General features: G+C 40.3%; 1 protein-coding gene across 7 annotated transcripts in view; it reads left to right on the top strand.

Moving 5' to 3' along the window:
* Positions 1–22,012, top strand: part of RALGAPB (Ral GTPase activating protein non-catalytic subunit beta) — an 80,987-nt gene extending 58,975 nt beyond the window's left edge. For all 7 annotated transcript variants that reach the window (XM_044263045.1, XM_044263044.1, XM_044263042.1 and 4 more), the window contains 9 exons: positions 1,098–1,307; positions 3,562–3,720; positions 7,106–7,271; positions 9,884–10,006; positions 11,800–11,936; positions 14,939–15,047; positions 15,839–15,917; positions 17,084–17,232; positions 17,930–22,012. In XM_044263045.1, coding sequence (XP_044118980.1) covers positions 1,098–1,307; positions 3,562–3,720; positions 7,106–7,271; positions 9,884–10,006; positions 11,800–11,936; positions 14,939–15,047; positions 15,839–15,917; positions 17,084–17,232; positions 17,930–18,123 — 1,326 coding nt within the window. In that variant the 3' untranslated portion in view covers positions 18,124–22,012. The remainder of the gene's footprint in view (positions 1–1,097; positions 1,308–3,561; positions 3,721–7,105; positions 7,272–9,883; positions 10,007–11,799; positions 11,937–14,938; positions 15,048–15,838; positions 15,918–17,083; positions 17,233–17,929) is intronic.

The following is a 22,012-nucleotide window of genomic DNA, read 5'->3' as shown; positions in this document are numbered from 1 at the left end:
GCTGAAAGGAAGGAAGCAGTGGAGAAGGGCCTGTGTCTGCTAACACTGTAAGATGGGCTAGGAAAGCGCTAAGTAATCTAATAAGAGTCTGAGTGACTCTTAAAAAAAAAATAGCAAAACCATATTTCTGGTAAGACAGGAGAGAAGGAGTGAGCAGGTGGAGATTCAGAGACATTTGAAGGTGGAAAGGAGAGAAACTGAAGGAGCGCATGTAAATTTTAATTTTAGTTCTTAGCAATGAAATAGGGAATAAAAGATAGCTCATAAAATTGCTTGGTCCTTGGGATCTGGAGGCATTAAGTAAAAAAATTTGAGTGGTGTAAAAATATGGAAGAATAATGGCCATTTGTATGTTTAGAAGAGGGTACCAAAATGTTAGATTTGGTGGGGGTTAGGTGGGTTGGTTAGCATATAGATGAAGCCAGGATACTACTAGCCTGGGACAACATGAGGAGGGGTTGAATGCCCACAATGGTGGGAAAGCCCAGCTCAGCGAGTGAAGGTGTGGGAGAGATACAGGAGGGGGCTTGTGGTTGGAGAAAGGAATCTCAAGGAATCTCATCATCGTAGCTCGTGAAAGGACAGCTTATCCAAGGTACAGAGTGTTCTTGTGGACGGCCAAAGTTGTGAGGGTTAAGGAGGTTATAGAAATACAAGCCAGGCTATTGGAAGGATCATTGCTCACCACAGAGGATCGAGTTAGACTAGGTGAGCAGAAGCGAAGCAGGGGGTAGGGGAGATTCTCTGAATCTAGTGGAGTAATCCATTCAGACGAGGACTTTGAACATGAGGGGCTGCAGGGTGAGGGTGGACAGTGGTGAGGGAGAGGGAGTGGAAGCAACAACCCCTACCCCTTTCTTGCCCATTTGAGGGGAAGCAGAGACAGAATGGCTTCATTTACAGTTTTAGGTATTTGTTTTAACCTTGAAACGTGTTTGCTTGGTTGCATTCTCTACTGAATTGAAACTCTGTGTTGATCACTGAAAATTATCTGCATTTCCTTTGTTGCTTAAAGCTTTATTTTTATTCTTAAATTAAGATTAATCCTATTACTTTTCTGATAGTTCCAAAAAAATTAAATATTTGGTTTTTTTCAGTTGGAAGAAAGACATGAAAAATTAAGGAATGGCATGACCCAGCAGATTGCTTATGAAGTACATCTTGAACAACAAAGTGAGGAAGAGCTGCGGAAGAGAAGTTTTCCTGATCCAGTTACGGATTGTAAGCCTCCACCTCCTGCCCAGGAATTCCAAACAGCACGCCTCTTCCTTTCTCACTTTGGATTTTTGTCCTTAGAAGCACTGAAGGTAATTTTCCTAAACCTCTATGAGTAAATATATTCATAAGTTAACATGGATTTGATGATAGCTAAAATATTTTTATAAGAACAGAAGGAATTAAATAAATAAATCTTATCCTGCATGCAAATCAATGAAATCTGTGATGCTGTACTTTTTACTCTGCAAGTCCAAGACCGTTTGTCCCATGAATCCTTCTGGATTGAGGGGACAGTCCCCGTCTGAGGGGGCTGCTTTGGTAATACACCTAGCACTGAAATTTGCTGAGTAGTGTAGGGCCCATATCACGTGTATAAATGAAATCTACAGATAATTAGAACAAGAATGTTAAAAATCTTCTATCAACATTTATGACTGAAGGTACAGTCTACAGTGGGCTCTGCTCTTTCATGCCTCTTCTAAAAAGTAACAAGTATTTGTGAGCCGAGAAGTTCTTATGTTGTGCAGGTTCTAAGGTCAGACTGGCTGGGTTTAGGTCCTGACACCAGTGCTTGCCAACCTTGTGGTCTTGGGCAATTGCCTGACGTCTCCGAGTCTTAGCTCCTCATCTGAAACGGAGACAGTGAAAGTCCCCGCCACACTGTGGCTGTGTGAGGCTGCATGAGATATTTCATGCAGTGCTTAGAGCACGGCCAGTCAGCCTGGAAGATAAATATTGCCATTCTTCTTCTTCTTTTTTTCTTTAAGTAGGCTCCACACCCAGCATGGGGCTTGAACTCCCAACCCTGAGATCAAGTGTCACATACTCTACTGACTGCACCAGTCAGGGCCCAGATATTGCCATTTTTCTTTTTCTTCGTCTTCCTCCTTTTTAAAAGATTTTATCTATTTGAAAAAGAGAGAGCACAAGCAGGAGGTGGGGAGGTGAAGGGCGAGAGGTAGAAGCAGACTCCTTACTGAGCAGGGACCCAAATGTGGAACTAGATCCCAGGATCCTGAGATCATGACCTGAGTTGAAGGCAGACGCTTAGCCTACTGAGCTACCCAGGCACCCCTCTTGCCATTATTCTTAATTCCATTATCCTTAAAACAGTTTTTTTTTTTTTTAAAGATTTTATTTATTTATTTGAGAGAGACAGTGAGAGAGAGCATGAGCGAGGAGAAGGTCAGAGAGCGAAGCAGACTCCCCATGGAGCTGGGAGCCTGATGTGGGACTCGATCCCGGGACTCCAGGATCACGCCCTGAGCCGAAGGCAGTCGTCCAACCAACTGCGCCACCCAGGCGTCCCTCCTTAAAACAGTTTTACAAGGAAAGTGATACTACCCCTGTTTTACAGATGTGAAAACAGGCTCAAAAATATGAAATAGCTTGCCTAAGGTGGATTTAGAGTTTGTACTAAGGCTGCTTTGTTTTGAAAAGCACAATTGAAGTGTACCAGGGAAGAAGTTGCTCATGGCAGAAGTTGTCTCTGCTTTTACTCCCTAGCAGCTACCAGGGTCAATGTTTTAGGAAAGCAAGGGTAACATTTCTGGTTTTGGGTTTCAGCACGTTGATGGAAAATGTTCTGAGTTGTAGAAAAGTGAGTTGGTGGTGGAGAGTATGAGCATTACTCTGAGCTCACACGAGTCAGGGGAGGGGCACAGGGAGAGGGAGAGAAGGAATCTCAAGCAGGCTCCAGCACAGAGCCCAATGGTGGGGCTCAGTCTCACAATCCTGAGATTATGACCTGAGCTAAAAATAAGTCAGCTGTTTAACCGACTGGGCCACCCAGGCACTCCTGTGAAATTTATTTTTTACTAGAAAGTGTGATAGATTACAGAGAAAATAGGATTCAAAATTATATACAGAGTATGATCTCAGTTGTCTTTGAAAAAATTATATACAGGCGCCTGGGTTGCTCAATGGGTTAAAGCCTCTGCCTTCGGCTCAGGTCATGATCCCGGGGTCCTGGGATTGAGTCCCGCATCAAGCTCTCTGCTCAGTGGGGAGCGTGCTTCCCTTCCTCTCTCTCTGCCTGCCTCTCTGCCTATTTGTGATCTCTGTCTGTCAAATAAATAAAATCTTTAAAAAAAAAAAAAAAAGAAAGAAAAGAAAAGAAAAAATTGTCTACATAGTATGATCTCAATTGTCTGACAAAAAAATAGTTGAAAGGAAATATACAAGAATGTGAAATAGTTTTTCTAGTTTAGGATAATGGTTGTGTTTTTTCCTGCCACTTTATAATTTTTTTACTTATATATTTTAAACTATGAGCAAGTATTGCTTTTATAATTAGATTCATGAAAAGAGATAATAATTTCTCCTTTCTTCCTTTGGTGGTAGGAACCTGCAAATAGTCGCCTACCTCCTCACCTTATTGCACTTGATTCCACGATACCTGGATTTTTTGATGACATTGGGTATCTGGATCTCTTGCCATGTCGTCCCTTTGACACAGTTTTTATTTTCTATATGAAACCAGGTCAGAAAACCAACCAGGAGGTAAGATTTCTGCATTTTGGGGATAATTTTTTATGCTATAAATGTTAAAAAGTTTTACTTGGCTGTGTTTATCCATAGTGGTAGGTAGGTTATATGTGATGCTTAAAGACTGTGAACCAGTTCAGAATGGAGTTAATGAAAATCGTGATGCTCAGAGTCCTAAGCCTTTTGACTCTCAAAAGAACGTGATGTAGAGAGGAGCCATAATGTGTCTTTCTTCCCCTTAAAGAATTCGGATTCAAAAGAAACTGAAATACAGAAGGTTAACCACAAAAAGCTTAAGGTGAAAAACAGCAGCAGATATTTACTGAGCATCTTCAGTGCCTGGTATAGAAATGAGTAACAGTCTTTCCTCTCAAGGAGCTTACCTTGCAGGTAATTTCACAAGCAAATAATTTCAGTTGAGGCATGCATAGCGTACAGTGGGGAGAAGAACACCTGAAATAAAGGACAGAAGCGGAGTACTTAAGTAAAACTTAAGTTAAAGAAGACTTAAGTTGGTGCATGTATCAAAGAGAGTAGGAGAAGTATGAAGAAAAATATAAGATAAAGGATAATGGGAAAATGGAGAATAAATGACAAGAGAGTTAAAGCATCTGTTGGAAATGAATAGTTGAAACATGGAATTGGCAGGCAGCTATGAACTTTTGACTAGGAAAGGGCCAAAGGAAGAGTTACCAAATACAGTATTAGATATACAGGGCACTATGACTACATGGTCTCAGAATTTTACGGTAATACTTATAACAGTGGTAGCTAACCAAATTGAACACATCATAAGAAATTTATCAAAGTCACAAAATGTTTATTTCTATTAGAAGCACTATTTTAGATAACTGGTAAACTATTAGAAAATGAGATTGGTTTATGAGATTTATTATAAATGGTGAACTATTAGAAAATATGAGATTTCTCACCTCATGCTATTCACTCACTAAATATTAAGTGTCCACGGTCAGTTAGGTGCCAGGGTTGTAGTGGTAAACAGATCTGCAAGGTATCTGACATTCCAGAAGTGCCATCTAAAGGGGAAGACAGATGACTAAAGAAACAGTCATAGTAAAGTGTGCTAATTAGAAGCATTTTATAGGAGCCATGAACAGGAAAACCTAACCTCCTTTTGAGAAGGTTAGGAGGAAAATATTTTAGCTGTTATCTGTGGTTATATTGAGAGTGGGAAAAAGGGAAAAGCAGGTTTTTACTAACAAAGTCGTAGCATGTGTAATGGCCCTGGAGGTTAAGAGAGAATTCCGTCTTCACCAAATTCACTGTGGAGTCCCGTATACTTGCAGCTTGGGCTCATGTGGGCTTATGATGGCTGGAGGTGAGACGAGTGGGCTCCAGGTATTTGAAAGAACCTGAGAAGGGGGTTGACTGCAGAGGTGGGGGATTTGTTTGGAAGAAGTCTCATGCATGGTTCGTATGACAATAGTAGGGTCATTTTTCTCCTTCCTGTAAAAGAAGACACAGACCGTTGAGATAGCTCTTAAACTAATTCCATTTCCTTAGCTTTCTAGGCACTGAGAGGGATGAGAGCATCGCCCAGTCTGCAGCCTCCTATAGAATGTCTGAGCCCCACCTTTTCTAGCCGCAGGATAGCTTTAGGGTAATTTCTAGTCGCCAGCCAGGGCAGCTAGAATCTGCTCATCTATTGTATCTTGACTAATTTTTCAGAAATTGTTTATTTAAAACTTCCACTTCTGAATAACAATTTTAATTGAAAGAAAACTGGAAGTGGCTGTCAAATCAGTTTCCTTACGCTTACAGGACTGTGAAGGGCTGTGGGTGAACTACATAAGGTACTTCTAACAAGTGTTTAAGATGTGATGGCCTGGCAAGTTTCACCCAGTGGGTTGACAAGTAACAGAGGGAACACCCCATATGTTGATTTTCTCAGGCCTCTGTTTGGTCTTGAATAGATTAGCTCTGATGAGCCACATCTGTGACTTATAGACAGACTCCATCACTGTCATTTGGCTGATGGTAGAAAGTCTGCAGTGGTCTAAGAGAATCTCATGTTTAAGATGTTGCTCAGGTGGCAGATTTATGTTTCCCTGGTCCTATAGAATCAGTGTCCGCTCACCCCTCTCTGAATTCAAGAATGCCTCAAATCTCTGTATGCTGATTTTGAGTGTTATATCAACAGTGTTACCTGAACACAGTGTTGCTGTGTTCAGTGTCAGGCGATCCTTTTGTTCTTTGCTTTCATGTTGTGTGATTTGCTTATGTGTTTTATAGATGCAGTTCATACTGCAGACTTTTTTAATATTACCGATATCAGATTATGGGTTAAATGATCTTAGATTAAGAACTGTAGTTCAGATAAATCACTTAATAATTTTAGTCATTTATTCTCAAGGGAGATAACATTGAATACAAAATGAAATAAAAGTTAAATGTTTTTATAATTACTAAATTAAAAGTTTAGTGAAACATTCAAGAAAAAAATATTCCCTTGCTGGTTTTGATACATTCCCCTTTTTTCATTTATAATTTGTAGAGGATTTCTCATTTTTCTTCCGTTAGTGTAGGGTTTTCAACAACAGTACTATTGCTGTTTTTGGCTAGATAATTCTTTGTTATGGAAGCTGTCCTACAAATAGGTCACTAGATGCAGTAGCACCCCACAAGCTGCGACGACAGAACTGTCTTCAGAGATTCCAGTTGCCCCCTGGAGGGGGAATCATAAAACTATGATTTTAGGGACTTTTCTTTTTGAGACAAGTAAAAAGCCCAGGTATTAAATCTTGTATTTAGTGAAGAAGGGAGAACCTTCTGGTCATTCTGTTTTTGCTGGAATGGCTGCATTCTCTTTTATGAGAAGGATGGAGACTTGGAGAAGGATGTTTTCTCGCTTGTTTGTTAATTATACCTAATCTTTATTGAATTTTTAATAGATTTGTACTTTTTATATCCTTTCTTATGATGTGTAATAAAATAATCACATACCTGTGTAATGTATCTCACTAACCAGACAGTAAAGTCTGTAAAAACAGGGACATTGCAGTTTTAATTTACTTTAAGTAAACTTGTCTGGTTCGTATTGTTTTGCAAGAGGGGAAGCTAAAGTCTTTACTTGAATTATCGCAGCTACTCTTCGCAAACATCATTATTATCCCTACTTTAAAGTTGAAGACATTGTAACAGTGAGGTTAAGAAACTTTCCCAAGGCCCAGCTAGGATTTGAACCCAAATCTGTCTTAACTAGAAGCATCATTTTTAACCAAAGGGATGTATTCCCAAGTTTATTCTGAGCTTAGACTTAATTTGTCAGATACTTTAAAGCTAACGGATTTTATGGAGATTTATTTATTTATTTTCAAGATTTATTTTGATATGCTCTTTTGTTTCCTTCACTATGGCTGATGATTGGTATGTATTTCAGATTTTAAAGAATGTGGAATCTTCCAGAAATGTTCAGCCACATTTCCTAGAATTTTTGCTTTCCCTTGGCTGGTCAGTAGATGTGGGCAGACACCCAGGTTGGACTGGGCATGTTTCCACCAGTTGGTCTATTAACAGTTGTGATGATGGCGAAGGACCTGAACAAGGTAAAACTCATAATGGTCATTGTTTTTCCTTGTTTTGTTACTTTTGGTTTCTCCCTCTTTACTATAAGTTTGTAGTCTTATTTTACAAAGAAACAAACCAGAGGTATATTAAAGAAAACTTTTCTTCCCCTAATTCAACTCCTCACAAGAGGCCACTTAATACTAGTTTGTATATTCTTTCAGATGTCTTTTGTGCAAATGGGGAAAAAATTATAGACACATAAAGGTAGTTAATACAAAATTCATGACTTAAATATCACAAGGCTAATAAGTTCCCTTTTATATTGTGAGTAAACAAATTGTTTTGTATAACAGTATTGTAATAAATTAAGATTTATTTGCTAACAAGTTTGCTAATGTATATTTTGCCCAATACAGTTTTCTGTTAACAGGTGTGTTTTATAGATATCGTGGCTATCATTAAAGGTTACATTCTTGGGACATTATATAAAAGCCTTTGTAGTAAACACCTGACTATCTTGGAGAGATTCATGCCCATATCTACAAATCTTCTTGGGGAACTATAATCAGAATAATAAATACCAGGGCAAGTATAAATTTAAATTTAAGACCTTTGCCCCTTCTGGCTCTTTGTTCTGAGGGCTCCTGAAGTCACTGGAGAGTTAATATTATCTCTGAAGTGGGTGATACCTGTGTCCAGTGCTTTAAATTATCAGAGTTGCTCTGTTAACCAGATGTATTCTCTCAAGGTTTCCCACTGAATACCATGGTGACTTGTGACCTGTCATTTTTTCTGATTTCAGTCAAGGTTGAATGGAACTATTTGGGGATATACTCTAATCTTAATTTCCACATATCCTTTAATAATATGCTTGAGTATATTTAAGTCCTATAAGTAAACTGATAAAGAATATGCATATTTTTCAATTTGATAAATGTATCTTTGGATGCTTATGGTTGCAGTAATAGAAAACTTGACCCAAACTGGCTTATATTTTAAAGGTCATTTATTATCTGATGTAAATTAAAATTCCAGAGGTTAGTGTACATTTTTGTTATCATTTAATCCGCACCCTGTTCCCTTTCTCTGCAATTTTCCTTTAGCTCTACTGTTCGTATATCGATTTTGTCCCTAGCCTGGCTTCTCTCATAGTTTGGAATGGCCATTCCAGGCTTTACATTCACATACCAACCCTAGCCCGAAGAGGAGAGATTAGCTGGGTCTCAGTACCTCCCTACACCCAGGTCCTGAGATACGCAGTGATTTGGCCACTCCAGACCTGTTGCTATGGCAGGAAAGATGGACCGACACTGGTAGAGAGCTGTAGGCAAGGTACAACCGGTATGAAGAGTCAGTTTCACTTACAGTTCACACCTGCTACAGAATGCAGGAGGACGGGGTGGGTGTTGGGGCAATAACCAAAGTGTCTACTATAGTAGATGCAATGTGCCTTCCCAGTGTCGAAACCAGGATCTGGCAAACTACAGCCCATCCTATTTTTGCAGATGAAATTTTATTGGAACTCAGCTACACTTGTTAATGTATTGTTTACGACTGCTTTCGTGCTATGGTGCTCTCATACTTGAGTCATTATGGCAGAGACCATTTGGCCTACAAAGCCTTATTTACTCTCTGGTCCCTCACAGAGAAAGTTTGTTAACCTCTGGTCTAAACTTCTGTGTGCCACATCCTCACCAACATTAGATATCTACCAGTCTGTTAGCTGAGAAATTTTCTGTTTTTGTTTTTTTTTTTTAAGATTTTATTTATTTATTTGACAGAGATTACAAGTAGATGGAGGGGCAGGCAGAGAGAGAGGAGGAAGCAGGCTCCCCACCGAGCAGAGAGCCCGATCTAGGGCTCGATCCCAGGACCCTGAGGTCATGACCTGAGCCGAAGGCAGAGGCTTTAACCCACTGAGCCACCCAGGCCCTCCCAGTTTTCTGTTTTTAATTAAGATTGAGTTTCAGCATTTTTTCATATTTTTATTTCTCTCTGGAGAACTACTTGTTCATTTCCTCTTCCCAGTTTTTTTCAGGTTGTTGTTGGTCTTTTATGTATTACTGGTAGGGCATTATGTTCATTTTAATTGAGAACTATACTAGCTCTCAGGAATGTTACTTTTGTTCATTCATTCTTGCTGGCATAGAGCAGATACTATTACTCAGAATGCCTGTATGTTTTATGTTCTGTCACTGACCATTGGGGAAGGTGGAGCAGAAGCAGAGCTGAGGAGCAGTAGAGAGAGACCAGAGACAGGAATGCCTTGAAAGCAAGAGTATGAAACACACAGACACCTGCCCTAACTCTGTTCAGAGGTTTGTGGTAGTTGTCTTCCTTTGGATTATTACCTCTTCCCGAAAAACTGTTTTCATAATCTGCCTCATACAGATGAGTTCAAGGCTTTGCTAATCAGAAGTAGCCTAATATAGAGTAGTTTCAGAAACTGTGAATTTAAGATTTTATCATTTTAGTGTAAAGACATATAATGAACACTTAAAGTTTATTCTTCTTAAAAACTCATTGGTTCTTGCTGGAAATGTGCCTTCTGTTGATTTCCATTTTATTAACCAGTTAAAATTTCATGAAGCAGGATGAAACTGATTTTTCCCACTTTTTGGAGCAATAATGTAGTATTTCTCATTCCTAGATGAAGTTATTTCTTCTGAAGACGTTGGGGCTAGCATTTTCAATGGACAGAAGAAGGTGCTGTATTATGCCGATGCCCTTACGGAAATAGCTTTTGTAGTTCCTTCTCCTGTGGAGTCCTTAAGTAAGAGCATTTTTTGTATGGTGCTGTTTTAAAATCTATTTTTGTATTCACTGGTTTGTGCAGTATTTTTGCATTGGGAGATATTCTGAAGTCATCTAAGTCATTGTTTAACTTCTAAGTCATGATAGCATTTAGATTATGCAGAGGTATAGGATGTTAGCTCTTCTTAACTTTTTTTTTTTTTTTAAGGATTTTTATTTATTTATTTGATAGAGAGAGATCACAAGTTGGCAGAGAGGCAGGCAGAGAGAGAGGGGGAAGCAGGCTCCCCGCTGAGCAGAGAGCCCGATGTGGGGCTTGATCCCAGGACCCTGAGATCATGACCTGACCTGAAGGCAGAGGCTTAAACCACTGAGCCACCCAGGCGTCCCTCTTCTTAACTTTCTTAAGAACACTAGTTAAAGACAGGGTAGACTGAACCTCTCATAATAATCTTTAAGTAGAGAAGGGGACCCACTTCAGCCTGTTTTTTGTCTTTCTTTAATTAATATGTGGAAGGCTTATTTTCCAGTTTATTCATTTTTTTCTCTATTTATGAATGAGCTCCCCACCTACTTGCCTCTTTCCATCTGAGAGTCTTATGTGGAACCTCAGAGAATCCTACAATTGGAAGATTCTCTACAATTGGAAGATACATCTGGCTGATCTTCTGACACCAAGTAGGAGAAACTGCACAGCCTAGAAAAGGTGGCAAATTAAGCCTGTTCGTCAAAGGATCAGGAGTGATTATTACTTCCCAGTCTGAACCCATAGTCTTATCTTGCCAAGAGCCTTTGCACCTCCCAAATTAAGCCCATTTCTTTGTGCCTGACCAGGCAGCAGGTAGAAAATTTTCACCTTCACTGAGACCATCTGTAGGATGGGCTGCTATATACATCACACTGTTATGGTCTGATCTCTAGGCTAGTGACTTCTCTCATGCCCTTATGCTGGTGGCCTCCTGACCTTTGTACTTGGGCCTTTGATTTCCTACACCAGCGCCCCCCGCCCCAACCCCTGTCTTATATTCTCCAGCCAGTTGTGTACCTGGCAAGAGAGACCTTTCATGGTCTAGGTCAGTATCCCTAGCAGCTGTTTGCCTTCATGTCAAGACTGTGATCTACTCTAATTCCAGAAGCCAGGCCCCATTTGTCCTCTCTGAGTTGAGTCCCTGCTTCATCTCTAGCCCAGCCTGTTTTCATAGCGGAGCTAGAGCCTTGTCCTTGTACTTCATTTGCCACAGTTGGGTCTTCACCTCTTGTCAGGAAACGCCCGGTGTGCTGACTGTGCCCCTCCTCCTCTGGTTTCTTGAGATTTGTTTTTGTTTGTTTTTTCTGACTCTGTGTGCTTGTCTCCAATCAGATCACTTCTTAATTACAGAGACTAGGTACTCCGTGGCTTCGGAATGCCCCTGTGCCACTTGGTACCATGCTACATGATTGAATATGTAATCAAAATAATTCAGAGAGTAACAGATGGCTTATATTCTGCATCTGAAAAGTCAAAATATTTTCTGGTCCTACCTCAGTTATCCTGTAGCACAGGAGCTGACAAACTATGGCTCACAGGCCAAATCAGACCACTAAGAACAGTTGTCCCATTTTTAGCGTTGTAAATAAAATGCAGAGGAGAATATGCCATAGAGACCTACATAACCAGCCTAAAATATTTACTAACCCCTTACAGAAAAAGTTACCAATTTTTTTGTCTAGAGGTATTACTTCTCTTAAGTGACTTAGGTTAGACCATTAGCATAATTAAACACTTCTCTAAAGAGATAGTAAATATAATTGATTTTTTTCTTTACTCTATAGCTGATTCTTTGGAAAGTAACATCTCGGACCAAGATAGTGATTCAAATATGGATCTTATGCCTGGAATTCTAAAACAGCCATCCCTGACACTTGAGCTTTTCCCTAATCACACAGACAATCTTAATTCCTCACAGCGGGTAAGTAACTTTGTTGATAGAGCTCTGAAAATTTGTCATGCAGTGGGAGTAATTATAGAATCATGCCTTTAGTCACCTTTTAACTGTAACGTAGAGAGTAATGATAGCAGTACTGATTCATTAGTATCTTAATTTTTTAAAATCAAATTCTCACAGTTTTCTTTTTTTCAGCTTGCAGCAAATAGACAAATGAGACAGCCTCTGTTGTTTTCCTTGATTTGGCCATTTTGGTACCATGCTTGGGTCTCTCACCCATTCCTTCTCAGGCTTAAGTTTTTATCTGGTCCCTGAAATATCCATTAAAGGTACAATAGTAGTGGGGTGCCTCAGTGGCTCAGTTGGTTAAACATCTGCCCTTTGACTCCGGTGATAATCTTGGGGTCCTGGGATCAAGCCCTGCATTGGGCTCCATGCTCAGCAGGGAGTCTGCTACTCCCTCTTCCTCTGCACCCCCCCGCCTCTCCCCACTCGTGCACACGCTAGTTCTTGCTCTCTCAAATAAATAAATAAACCTTAATAAAGAAAAGTACAACAGCAGCTGTACGTTCCACATCTTTAATCATGCAACATTCAACTTAAGTCTACTCTGTACAAATGGTAGCACTTTGGAGACTAGCCCAGTGTATGACTAGATGTAATGAGTGAGACACACAGCAGCTACTGCAAGAAGGGAGCATTTTACTTTTATATGATTTTTCTTGCCATATGAGTAGATGTTATGTCTTTATTTTTGTTTTCTCATATTACCTCTTCATCCTTACTGGAAAGTGGACAAGTGAGTGATAGGAAGGTATGGGATCCTTTCATTAATGTGAGAAGATTGATTTGTAACAAATAATAGAAAGACAAAAGAAATGTAAACTTGATTAAAGCAGAGGTTTTCTTGGCAGGAGATTTCATGTACTTCTTTTCCTGGTGGGGTCTGTAATTGATTATTCTTTCCTGTTGATGATTCTTCTGTTGGCATTTATAATGGACAGTTATTCACGTAATTGCATTTGCGTGGCATGGCTCCTTTTTCTAGCCTCCAGCTTTAGTGAGGTTTCCCTTTGTTAATTTCTACACTACTATCTAAAATAAAAATGTTATCTCAGTAGATGCAGAAAAAGCAGTTGACTTTAAATTCAACTGAATAGAAGAGAACTTTCTGAACCTGAGACAGAGCTCTACTGGAAGCCTAAGGTTATACTATACAGTATTGTTAACTGCTTTCCCCCTGAATGGAGGACAAAGCAAGAATATTTGCTCTTACCACTTTCATTCAACATGGAGTCCTATACAGGGAAATATGACAAGAAAAAGAAATAAAGTGCATAAGTATTGGAAAGGAGAAGTAATACTGTTTATATGTGCAGATGACATGATCATAGATGTAGAAACCCTGAGGAATCTTTTAAAAAAAATCTATTAGATCTGCTGAGTGAGTTTATTAAGGTTATAGGAAAAAAGGCCACCGTGTTAGGCTGAATTCTAAGATAACCCCCAGGGACTCCTGCCCCCGTATGATGTCCTCCCCCTGTGTGTGTGTAGAACCTGTGAATATGATGAGCTATCCTGTGATTATGTTCTGTAATACAGCAAAAAGATTTTGTGGGTATAATTATTAAGGTTACTTTGAGTTAATCAAAAGAGATTACCCAGGTAGGTCTGACCTAATCACAGAAGCCCCCCACCTTTTTTAAGATTTTATTTGAGAAAGAGAGTGTGAGAGGGCATGGTAGGGAGAAGGGCAGAGGGGGAAGCAGACTCTCCACTGAGCCAGGAGCCTGATAGAGGGCTCAATCCCAGGACTACAGGATCATGATCTGAGCTGAAGGCAGATGCTTAACCAACTAAGCCACCCAGGCACCCCATAGGAGCCCATTAAATCTAGGGCTAAAATCAGATTCAGAAATGACTAGGAGCCATGGTAAGAAAATGGTCTCTGAGTGTGGCTGGTGTCTGCCACCGCTTTGGGGAAGATCTCTTAGTCACAGCCATTTTCTGTGACTGCCAGAACACAAACAAAAATGGAAATAAGAATCTAGGGGAATTGCCATGGGCTCTGTCATCCGAACACAGGTATATTTCTGTGCTAATAAGCAGTTTTATTTTTAAAATTCAACTTAGATATGAGATTCTCTCTTTTGTCCACGTAGCTTTGTTTAGGGCTTTAGCACAAACTCATCCCTACTATATGCCCTCACAGTGGTGTTTCTCAATGCCAGTTTGCTAAAGGGGAGTTGCAGAGGCCTGCTAGCCTTTCAGAGAAACTTCATGCCGATCAGGTAGGCAGGGAAACCAGAAGCAGATTGCATGATAACAAAGACACAAGCAACTCTTTTTTTCATTCTGTTGACAAGGAAAAGGACTTTTTTGGCCTAGATTGCAGTAGGAAACCTCTGGCCTAGAAATGAGAACTAGAAGTAACTTGCTGATGGGACATTTTAGAGATTAGGATCCTCTGGCAAACCAGTGACGTTGCTGAGGTGAGGAAAGCATTCTGCTTACTGGCTGAAGATAATCGACAGACTCAAATCCTCTGAAGCCCTCATTAAGACATTGCCTGCAAATTTTTAAAAGATTTTATTTATCCATTTATTTTAGAGAGAGAGAGTGCACGCTAGCAGGTGGAAGGGCGGACAGAGGAAGAGGGAAAAAATCTCTAGCAGACATGGGGCTCGATCCCACAACCCCGAGATTAGGACCTGAGCCGAGTCAGACGCCCAACCGACTGAGCCGCCCTGGCAACTCCCCCACCAAGTTTTATTTTTATTAATGTAAATTGTAATTGGTCAGTATTCCTTATCTTCTTTGGGAATCTAAGACCCTCGTTTCTTTATTCTAGGCTGAGACTTGATAAACAGGAGTCAAAAAAGAGCTTTTTTGCAAATATATTTTACTTTTTTTCTGAAGTGATTTCACTGGGCAGCTTGATGAATATGTGGTTGGGTCATTTTATTAAGATGCTTCTTTTTTTTCCCTCCCCCTTTTCCTATTCTGCTTTTCTCTACCTCATATAGCTTAGTCCCAGTTCCAGAATGAAGAAGCTTCCTCAGGGTCGCCCTGTGCCTCCCCTTGGACCTGAGACCAGAGTTTCTGTAGTCTGGGTGGAGCGCTATGATGATATAGGTACTGTATAAGGACTTTGTCCATAAGTAAAATTATTGTAGAATGACAGTGACTTGCTGAATGTCTGAAGAGAGGAAGCACAGATGTGGTGTGGTGGCCAAAAGCTGGCGCTGGAGTTCAGCAAGCCTGGGTTGGCATCCCACTCAATTTCTTTAAGCCTTAGAGTACTCATCTGTTAAAAGTACTTTCTTTAAGCCTTAGAGTACTCGTGGCATCTCCTAGTTGTGATGATTTGATGAGACTAGTGGATCTAAAACTTTCAGCTAGTCTCGTTATCACAGTGAATGGCTTGTTGTGAGTTGGTCCCACTTCATGTAGCTCCCGGTCATCCCAGGACCTCTGGAAAGGGGAAGAGGGAACAGTTCCCTCACCTCTGGATGAACCCTATTGTCTAGTTCTGGTGTAAAGATTAATTTGTCCTTAGGAATTCTGCTGTGGGTAAGTTTCTCAGGACTTTATGTAAGCAACATAAGAGCATTAGAAATGCATACTTAGCCTAGTATCTCATCCAGCTCAGGGTTTGTGGAAAAGTGTGATCATTGCTTTCCAACCAAGCTCTCAAAGACCACAGATCATGTTCTATAAATACTCAGCTTTAGATGCACTCAGCTAAAATTTGTCTTGAGGGAGATTACTTTTTGGTAGGAATGGTCAGGATTATGTATTTTAGGATATCACAATCCATATATTCATTGCACACTTGTATAAAGAGATTAGGAAATTAGATTTCATACTATTTATTTTAGAAATATGAGGGAGATATTAATTGTAATGCTGTTACTTTCTTCCAGAAAACTTTCCCCTCTCAGACCTGCTGACAGAGATCAGTACTGGTGTGGAAACTACTGCAAACAGTAGCACTTCTCTGAGGTACACTCTTTATTTGTGTCAGGCTCACCAGCATGTCTTGAAGCATAGAAAAATCTATTCGTTACAGTATATCAGTTGTGATTTCATAAAGATAAGAAAACAAAAGGGATGGAGGCAATAGGAAATAAACATAAGGAAAAAAAAATCAAAGAAGTTGGTAGACTTGCACAAGGTGATAAATTAACAGGCATTTTAAAATGGCATAATTAATTGCTATTTTATATTCATCTGCAGCAAAGAGAAAAATGAATAGGTGGGAGCAGTTAAGCATTAATGAAGACTGTAACACAGACGCCAGTATTAGATAGAAGTAATAGAGTTAAATTGGTCAAAACATTCTGGATAGTTAAAATGTCCTAACTAAATGAGCTATTTAATGGGGAAATATTTCTAAGTAAAATGTAATGTTAACCTTATTATAGTAGTAAGATTCCTATTTTAGCTGCCCATATACAAAAAGGAAAAAAGGGTATAATTAGATTCTAAAATTAGTAACAATGTATCTCTATAGGCTTTATAGTCTCAAGACTTTCTGCTCGCTCGCTTGCTTGCTTTTGGTTTAAATAGGTATTTTAAAACAATTCACAAGAAGTGCCATTATCATCTCTGTTTTACAAATGGGATAAAATAGGCTGATAGAAATTATTCTTCAGTATCACACATTCAGTAAATGAAAGAGAAGGTGATCTGAACTCAGGCTTCTGACCCCAGATGCCAACCTTATTTCATACATCAGAGATCTGCCCTTGATATCAAGTTGCATAACCTGATTTGTATTGCATGTAAGATGAATTGTTCCCCACAAGAAGGAGGAACTAAGTGAAAGTCCCACAGCTGGTTGCTGGATCTACCCCCCAGAGATTCCTCTCCCATTGCTTCTATCCTGTGTCCCTAGTGGTTTTAAAACACATTTTTAAGCCCTTTTTTTATTAGTTTGAAAAGCCCAACTGCAGTGATGGGCATTAGGGCCAGGTGTTAATGGGGGTTTGGGGTAGGGTACAGCAACGTGGGCTCCCAGAAGGAGGATTCTGAGCAGAGTGACATGTTGAGTCCTATCAGACTACATCAAGTTGGCATCAAGTGTCCTTAATTTTCTTAAATTACACATGGAGAACTTCAGCTTTTATGTGGTTGGGGTGAAAAGAGTTTTCTTTTCTTTTCTTAAGATCTACCACTCTTGAAAAAGAAGTTCCTGTCATCTTTATCCACCCTTTAAACACTGGATTATTCCGGATAAAAATTCAAGGAGCCACTGGAAAATTTAACATGGTCATCCCGCTTGTGGATGGGATGATTGTCAGCAGGCGAGCACTTGGTAAGGCCTTCATATGTGGCCAGAGTTAAGGTTTCTCTCTTTTTAAAAATTTATTTGCTTTAATATTTTTATGAACCAAGAAGTAGAAATAAAGAAATGGTGATATTACTTAATAGATCCTACATGTAGAAAATGCTGTGGTTTGGGGCACCTGGATGGCTCAGTTGGTCAGGTGTCTGCCTTTGGCTCAGGTCATGAGCTCAGGGCCCTGGGATCAAGTCCCACATCGGGCTCCCTGCTCAGTGGGAAGTCTGCTTCTCCCTCTCCTTCTCCCTGCTCATTCTCTCTCTTGCAGTTGCTGTCTCTCAAATCAAATCTAAAAAGAAAAAAAAAAGAAATTTCCAACGTTCTTGTTAACTAAGAAGCATGTTTTGTTCTTTTTAAACTGTGCTTCATCTACTTAAGTACATGTAGAACTATAATTCACAAACTTCCAGGCCTAGAAAATCAAGAGAGCTGTTTATAATCCAGGGCAGGAAAATGGTTTGTCAGACCAGATTTACTTCTGCTTTCCCTGGTTTATTTCTTCTAGCAGTTTTGTCTCAGTAGAGTGTTGTCCATTTCTCCAGGGACGGGAAGTTTTGCACATGGAATGAACTAGGTTTGACTTTGTAGAGAGTAGTTCACTTTGAATACTGATAGTTCACCTGGACAGCTCGTTACTCACGTTGAATTGAATACCCTCTGTTTTTTCAAGGTTTTCTGGTAAGGCAGACTGTAATTAATATTTGTAGAAGAAAGAGACTGGAGAGTGACTCCTACAGTCCACCACATGTCCGCCGGAAACAGAAAATCACAGACATTGTCAACAAGTACCGGAATAAGCAGCTGGAGCCAGAGTTTTATACTTCACTTTTCCAGGAGGTTGGACTCAAGAACTGCACTTCTTAGACACTGTCTGTCTAGGACTCTCGAACTCCAGTTTGGGGCTATGATATCAGAGCAAAACAATTGGATAGGTGATCACTGTAAAAAGAAAAACCAATCACTCCCCAAGAGCTTACTGTTTAATCACCAGAATAGAAGAAACACATTATAAACCCATTTGATAGAAGACTTTTGGCTTTCTAGTGAAATGGGCTCCCAGACACAATCATATTCCTGCTGGTAATGATGATATACATTTTAGCCATAAACTTTCTTTTAAAAGTGACAATTTTAGTTAAATATAAGCCTTTTGAGGAGAAAGGCTTCCTGCATCTCAGTTAAACACGTGCATTGGTAGTATCAAATTTGCAAATTAGAAGTTGAAGATAGTTTTATACTCCACTTTTTAGGAGGTTATATTCAGAATTAAAATCTGTCTCAGAATCTTCCAGGACATTCAAAGACTCATGCTGATGATAGCATGGAGGAGAAGGAAAGAAATCTCAGCTTTCTGCTCACTTGTAAGTTCATTTGTTGTCCAGCTGTCCACCTGACAGAAATGAGCATAAATGTGTTTTGTTTAGGTAAGAAGCCTGACATTAAAATATTTCATGTTTCCTCTCCACATTTCACAAAGTTATCGTCCTCATTACTGCACAGATCTATCTGAAGGCCTCAGTTTCTGGGCAGCCCAGGAGCAGATCTGCATTGGAGGCATGGCTCTGTCCTTTAAAGGGGACACAAGTGGCGTTGGGGTTAGAAAGTGAGACAGCAGTGATGCCTCCACTCTCTCCATTGCTGTGTGGCTTGGGACATGATGACAGGCTAAGCATTCGTAATTCCTTGGTTAAATTTTAAGAAATGGAAGTTTGCAACAAGGGTTGAAAATTACTTGGTTTCATCCATTGACTCTTATTTCAGGACCAAGCAGGAAACTGCAGTAGTTTATGAAGGATTCTAATTTGGGGTTCAGGAAACAGCCTCTCAACGCTACTAATTCAGATCTCTCCGAGGGCACTCCTGGATTTCATTGTAATTGGCAAACATTAGTGACCACCCCCTAGGGTGACTGCTATTAGAAATGGTTGTTGTTGTCATGTTTTCTGGACTTTTGCCAGCCAAAGGCACAACAAATCCCTGCCCGGGTTTTGGAAATATTTGTTACCTCACTGCTACTTTTCTGCCAGGGATAAATATTTTGAAGTGGCCAGACCCAGAGCAACCTTCCGAGGATTCCTGTTACAGTGCTAGAGTATACACTGCTCATTTCTCCTGTTCTTCCATGCTTTCTTCTTTATTAAGATTATTTTATGTTAAGAAAATAAGTGACATTTGAAGTCCAAAGAGGAGTGCTCACAGCTGTTTTAGGGGTGGTTTTCCACGTGAACTCTGGAGTCAATAGACTGTAGGTCAGGGCTGCAATGGTGTGTTTGGTTTGATGTTTGGGGAGTTCATTGAGGGGATAATGTAGGGCCTAGTTCCCTGTGCAGATATTTCTATTCCAAAAGTATGTGTTTTGTCATCTATGAGCAAGAAATTTGGGTATCATAGCAACTTTTGGTTTTAAGTTTGCTGTACCCGTTCCTTCATATTTGTTTTAAGCTCAGGTAAAGATTACCTCCTCCTTCTGTGACTCCTGTTTCCATTCAGGGTATGGTATTTTTGAATAACCGATTTTCTTTTTAATCTGGGCAATAAATTGATGTTTCCAGATAGTAGCATGGGGGTAGGGGTGTAGGATAAAGATGAGCAAATTCTACTCTAAAAATATTTTATTAACTCAGCAGGTGTAAGGTGAAGTTTAACAACTTTCATGGAAATTCCAGATTGACATTTCAAGGGAAAATGGGCCTTTTTTTCTGGTGGACTTGAACAAAGAAGGCTTAAGTCAATAGGCAACTCATAACATTCCAGAGGTTAAAAATAACTGATGTAGGTGTGCTTCCTCAGTGTGATTCTTCAGATAAAACCTTTAGCACAGATTTACTGTCAGCAAAATAAACTGTGATGTGCGTGTTGAGGGTAGGCTTCCTGATCCTTCCGTTTGCTCTCATTTCTGGCAACGCTTTGTAATTCTCCTGACTGAGAAGTGAATAACGGTGTTGAATGCAGTTTGTAATCTGGAAGCCTATGATCTCCCAGGGAAGGAGGGATAGATGCAGAGCTGTGCGGCCCCCGAAGGCATGAGACCCCAGTGTGTACAGCACAAATAGAACATAGGGGTACATCTACCTCATGAGGTGCCCCTTCCTTCTGCTCAAATTAACATTTACCTAAAAAGGGAGTACGGTAAGAACACTGGGAACCTTTCACTAGTATGGGTTTGAGTTCATGGTCACTAAGTTCACCCTATTGCCTTTGTTAGAATCACTTCGAGTAGGATAATGCCAGAGGAGCATATTTAGTCCCTAGTGATAACCTTTAGTAGTCCACTCGATAAATTTGCTAGCATGTGTTCCTAACCTTCAAAGGGAAGCCTGGACCACTTTGGTCTGTGGCTTAAACAATATAGTTGCTGCATGTGACAGGTATTCTCAGGGGGTGGATGAGTGTGGCATTCGGTGACAAGGAAAGCATTACCCAAGGGACAGAGGCAGGTAGCCCCTTGTAGTCCTTTTTCCCATTCGGGAGATCAGAGCTTTCCTCCTCCTTTCTGGTTGGGAGCACTGACGACAGTGAGGAGGCTTTTGCCTTTTCTTGGTCAGCCAGCTCCCACTTTTGTCCTGTGCTTCCTTGTAAGACCTCCTCCTACCTGGCATTGGCCCTCCGAAAGGAATAGTTACGGGGTGGGTTCACCCCCTCCTGCGCTGGCCATACACAGCCACGTGCGTGCGTGCTGTCCTCCATTTCCTGGTCCTCGATTTCAGGGTGGCCCATTCTCCTCCGGACTCCCTTACAAATAGAAAAGACCTACGTCTTTGGCCAGTAATGTCGGTTGCTTGCGGGCTGTGTATATGAGGCCTTTATGAACGGTTACTTTCTGCCTACTGTGGGGAAGCATTTGTGAGGCTCTACGGAGTGATTTTCAGAGAGACCATCTTCGGGAGCATTTATTTCCGCTGGAAGGTAAGACTTTACCCAAGGTGGAAATCAGCCTTGCTCAAAGACCCGCTTTGAGGTAGATAGTAAAGATGTATTGGGGGTAATTTGACACTCCTGCTGGCAGTGGTTCTCCATTCAGCATTTTAAAAACCCATTCATGTTATATCTTCCTGAAAAGATTTGATTTATGTGTTTACACGAAACAATAATTTGAATGAGATGGTCTGTTCTAAGGATTTCTGTGACAGCCTCTTTTCCTGAGATGCAGAGATTGGAGGTAATCCACCCACTCAGCGTGGAATCAAACTATGGGTTCTCGGTAGCTGAAGAAGCCATGTACTGTACAGTGTTCTTCTCAGAGCATCAGCTCACGTTCCTCAGATGCTTTTCTTTTTTTAATGGTGAGGGAAAAGGTGTAATTTGGGATTCCACAGTGCCTTGCATATAGTAGGCGCCCAATAAACATTTGTTGAAGCAAACCAAGTTTCCTAAGTCCTTGCCTCTTGCAGTGACCAAGAACATCTTTCTCCTCTGAAGGGCTTGGCAGTTGTGGCTAAAAATTAAACAGTATCATTATTTGCTTGAAATCATATATACAATTTGTATGAATTTCGGTATGTTGCCAAGACATGATCTTTTTCTTACTGTATTTTCTGTAAATATTTCTGGCACTGAACTGTAAAGTAAAGGCGAAATGTAAATACGAAGGTGAACCTGTGTCCCCTCGCCTCCTGTGTTTTCTCTTCATCAGTTAGGGAAAAAGGCCCAGAGGCTTGTTTGTATTTATGCCGATCCTTTGTCCAGAAGAAACCCATGGAATATTGAATGTAATACATTTAGTCAATTAAATTTTAAGGAGATTCTTATCTAA

This window comes from Neovison vison, chromosome 8 (genome assembly GCF_020171115.1).
Source record: "Neovison vison isolate M4711 chromosome 8, ASM_NN_V1, whole genome shotgun sequence".
In the NCBI taxonomy this organism is placed as follows: Eukaryota; Metazoa; Chordata; class Mammalia; order Carnivora; family Mustelidae; genus Neogale; species Neogale vison.
Note: the sequence above shows the minus strand (reverse complement) of the source record. Positions and strands in the feature narration are given on the sequence as shown.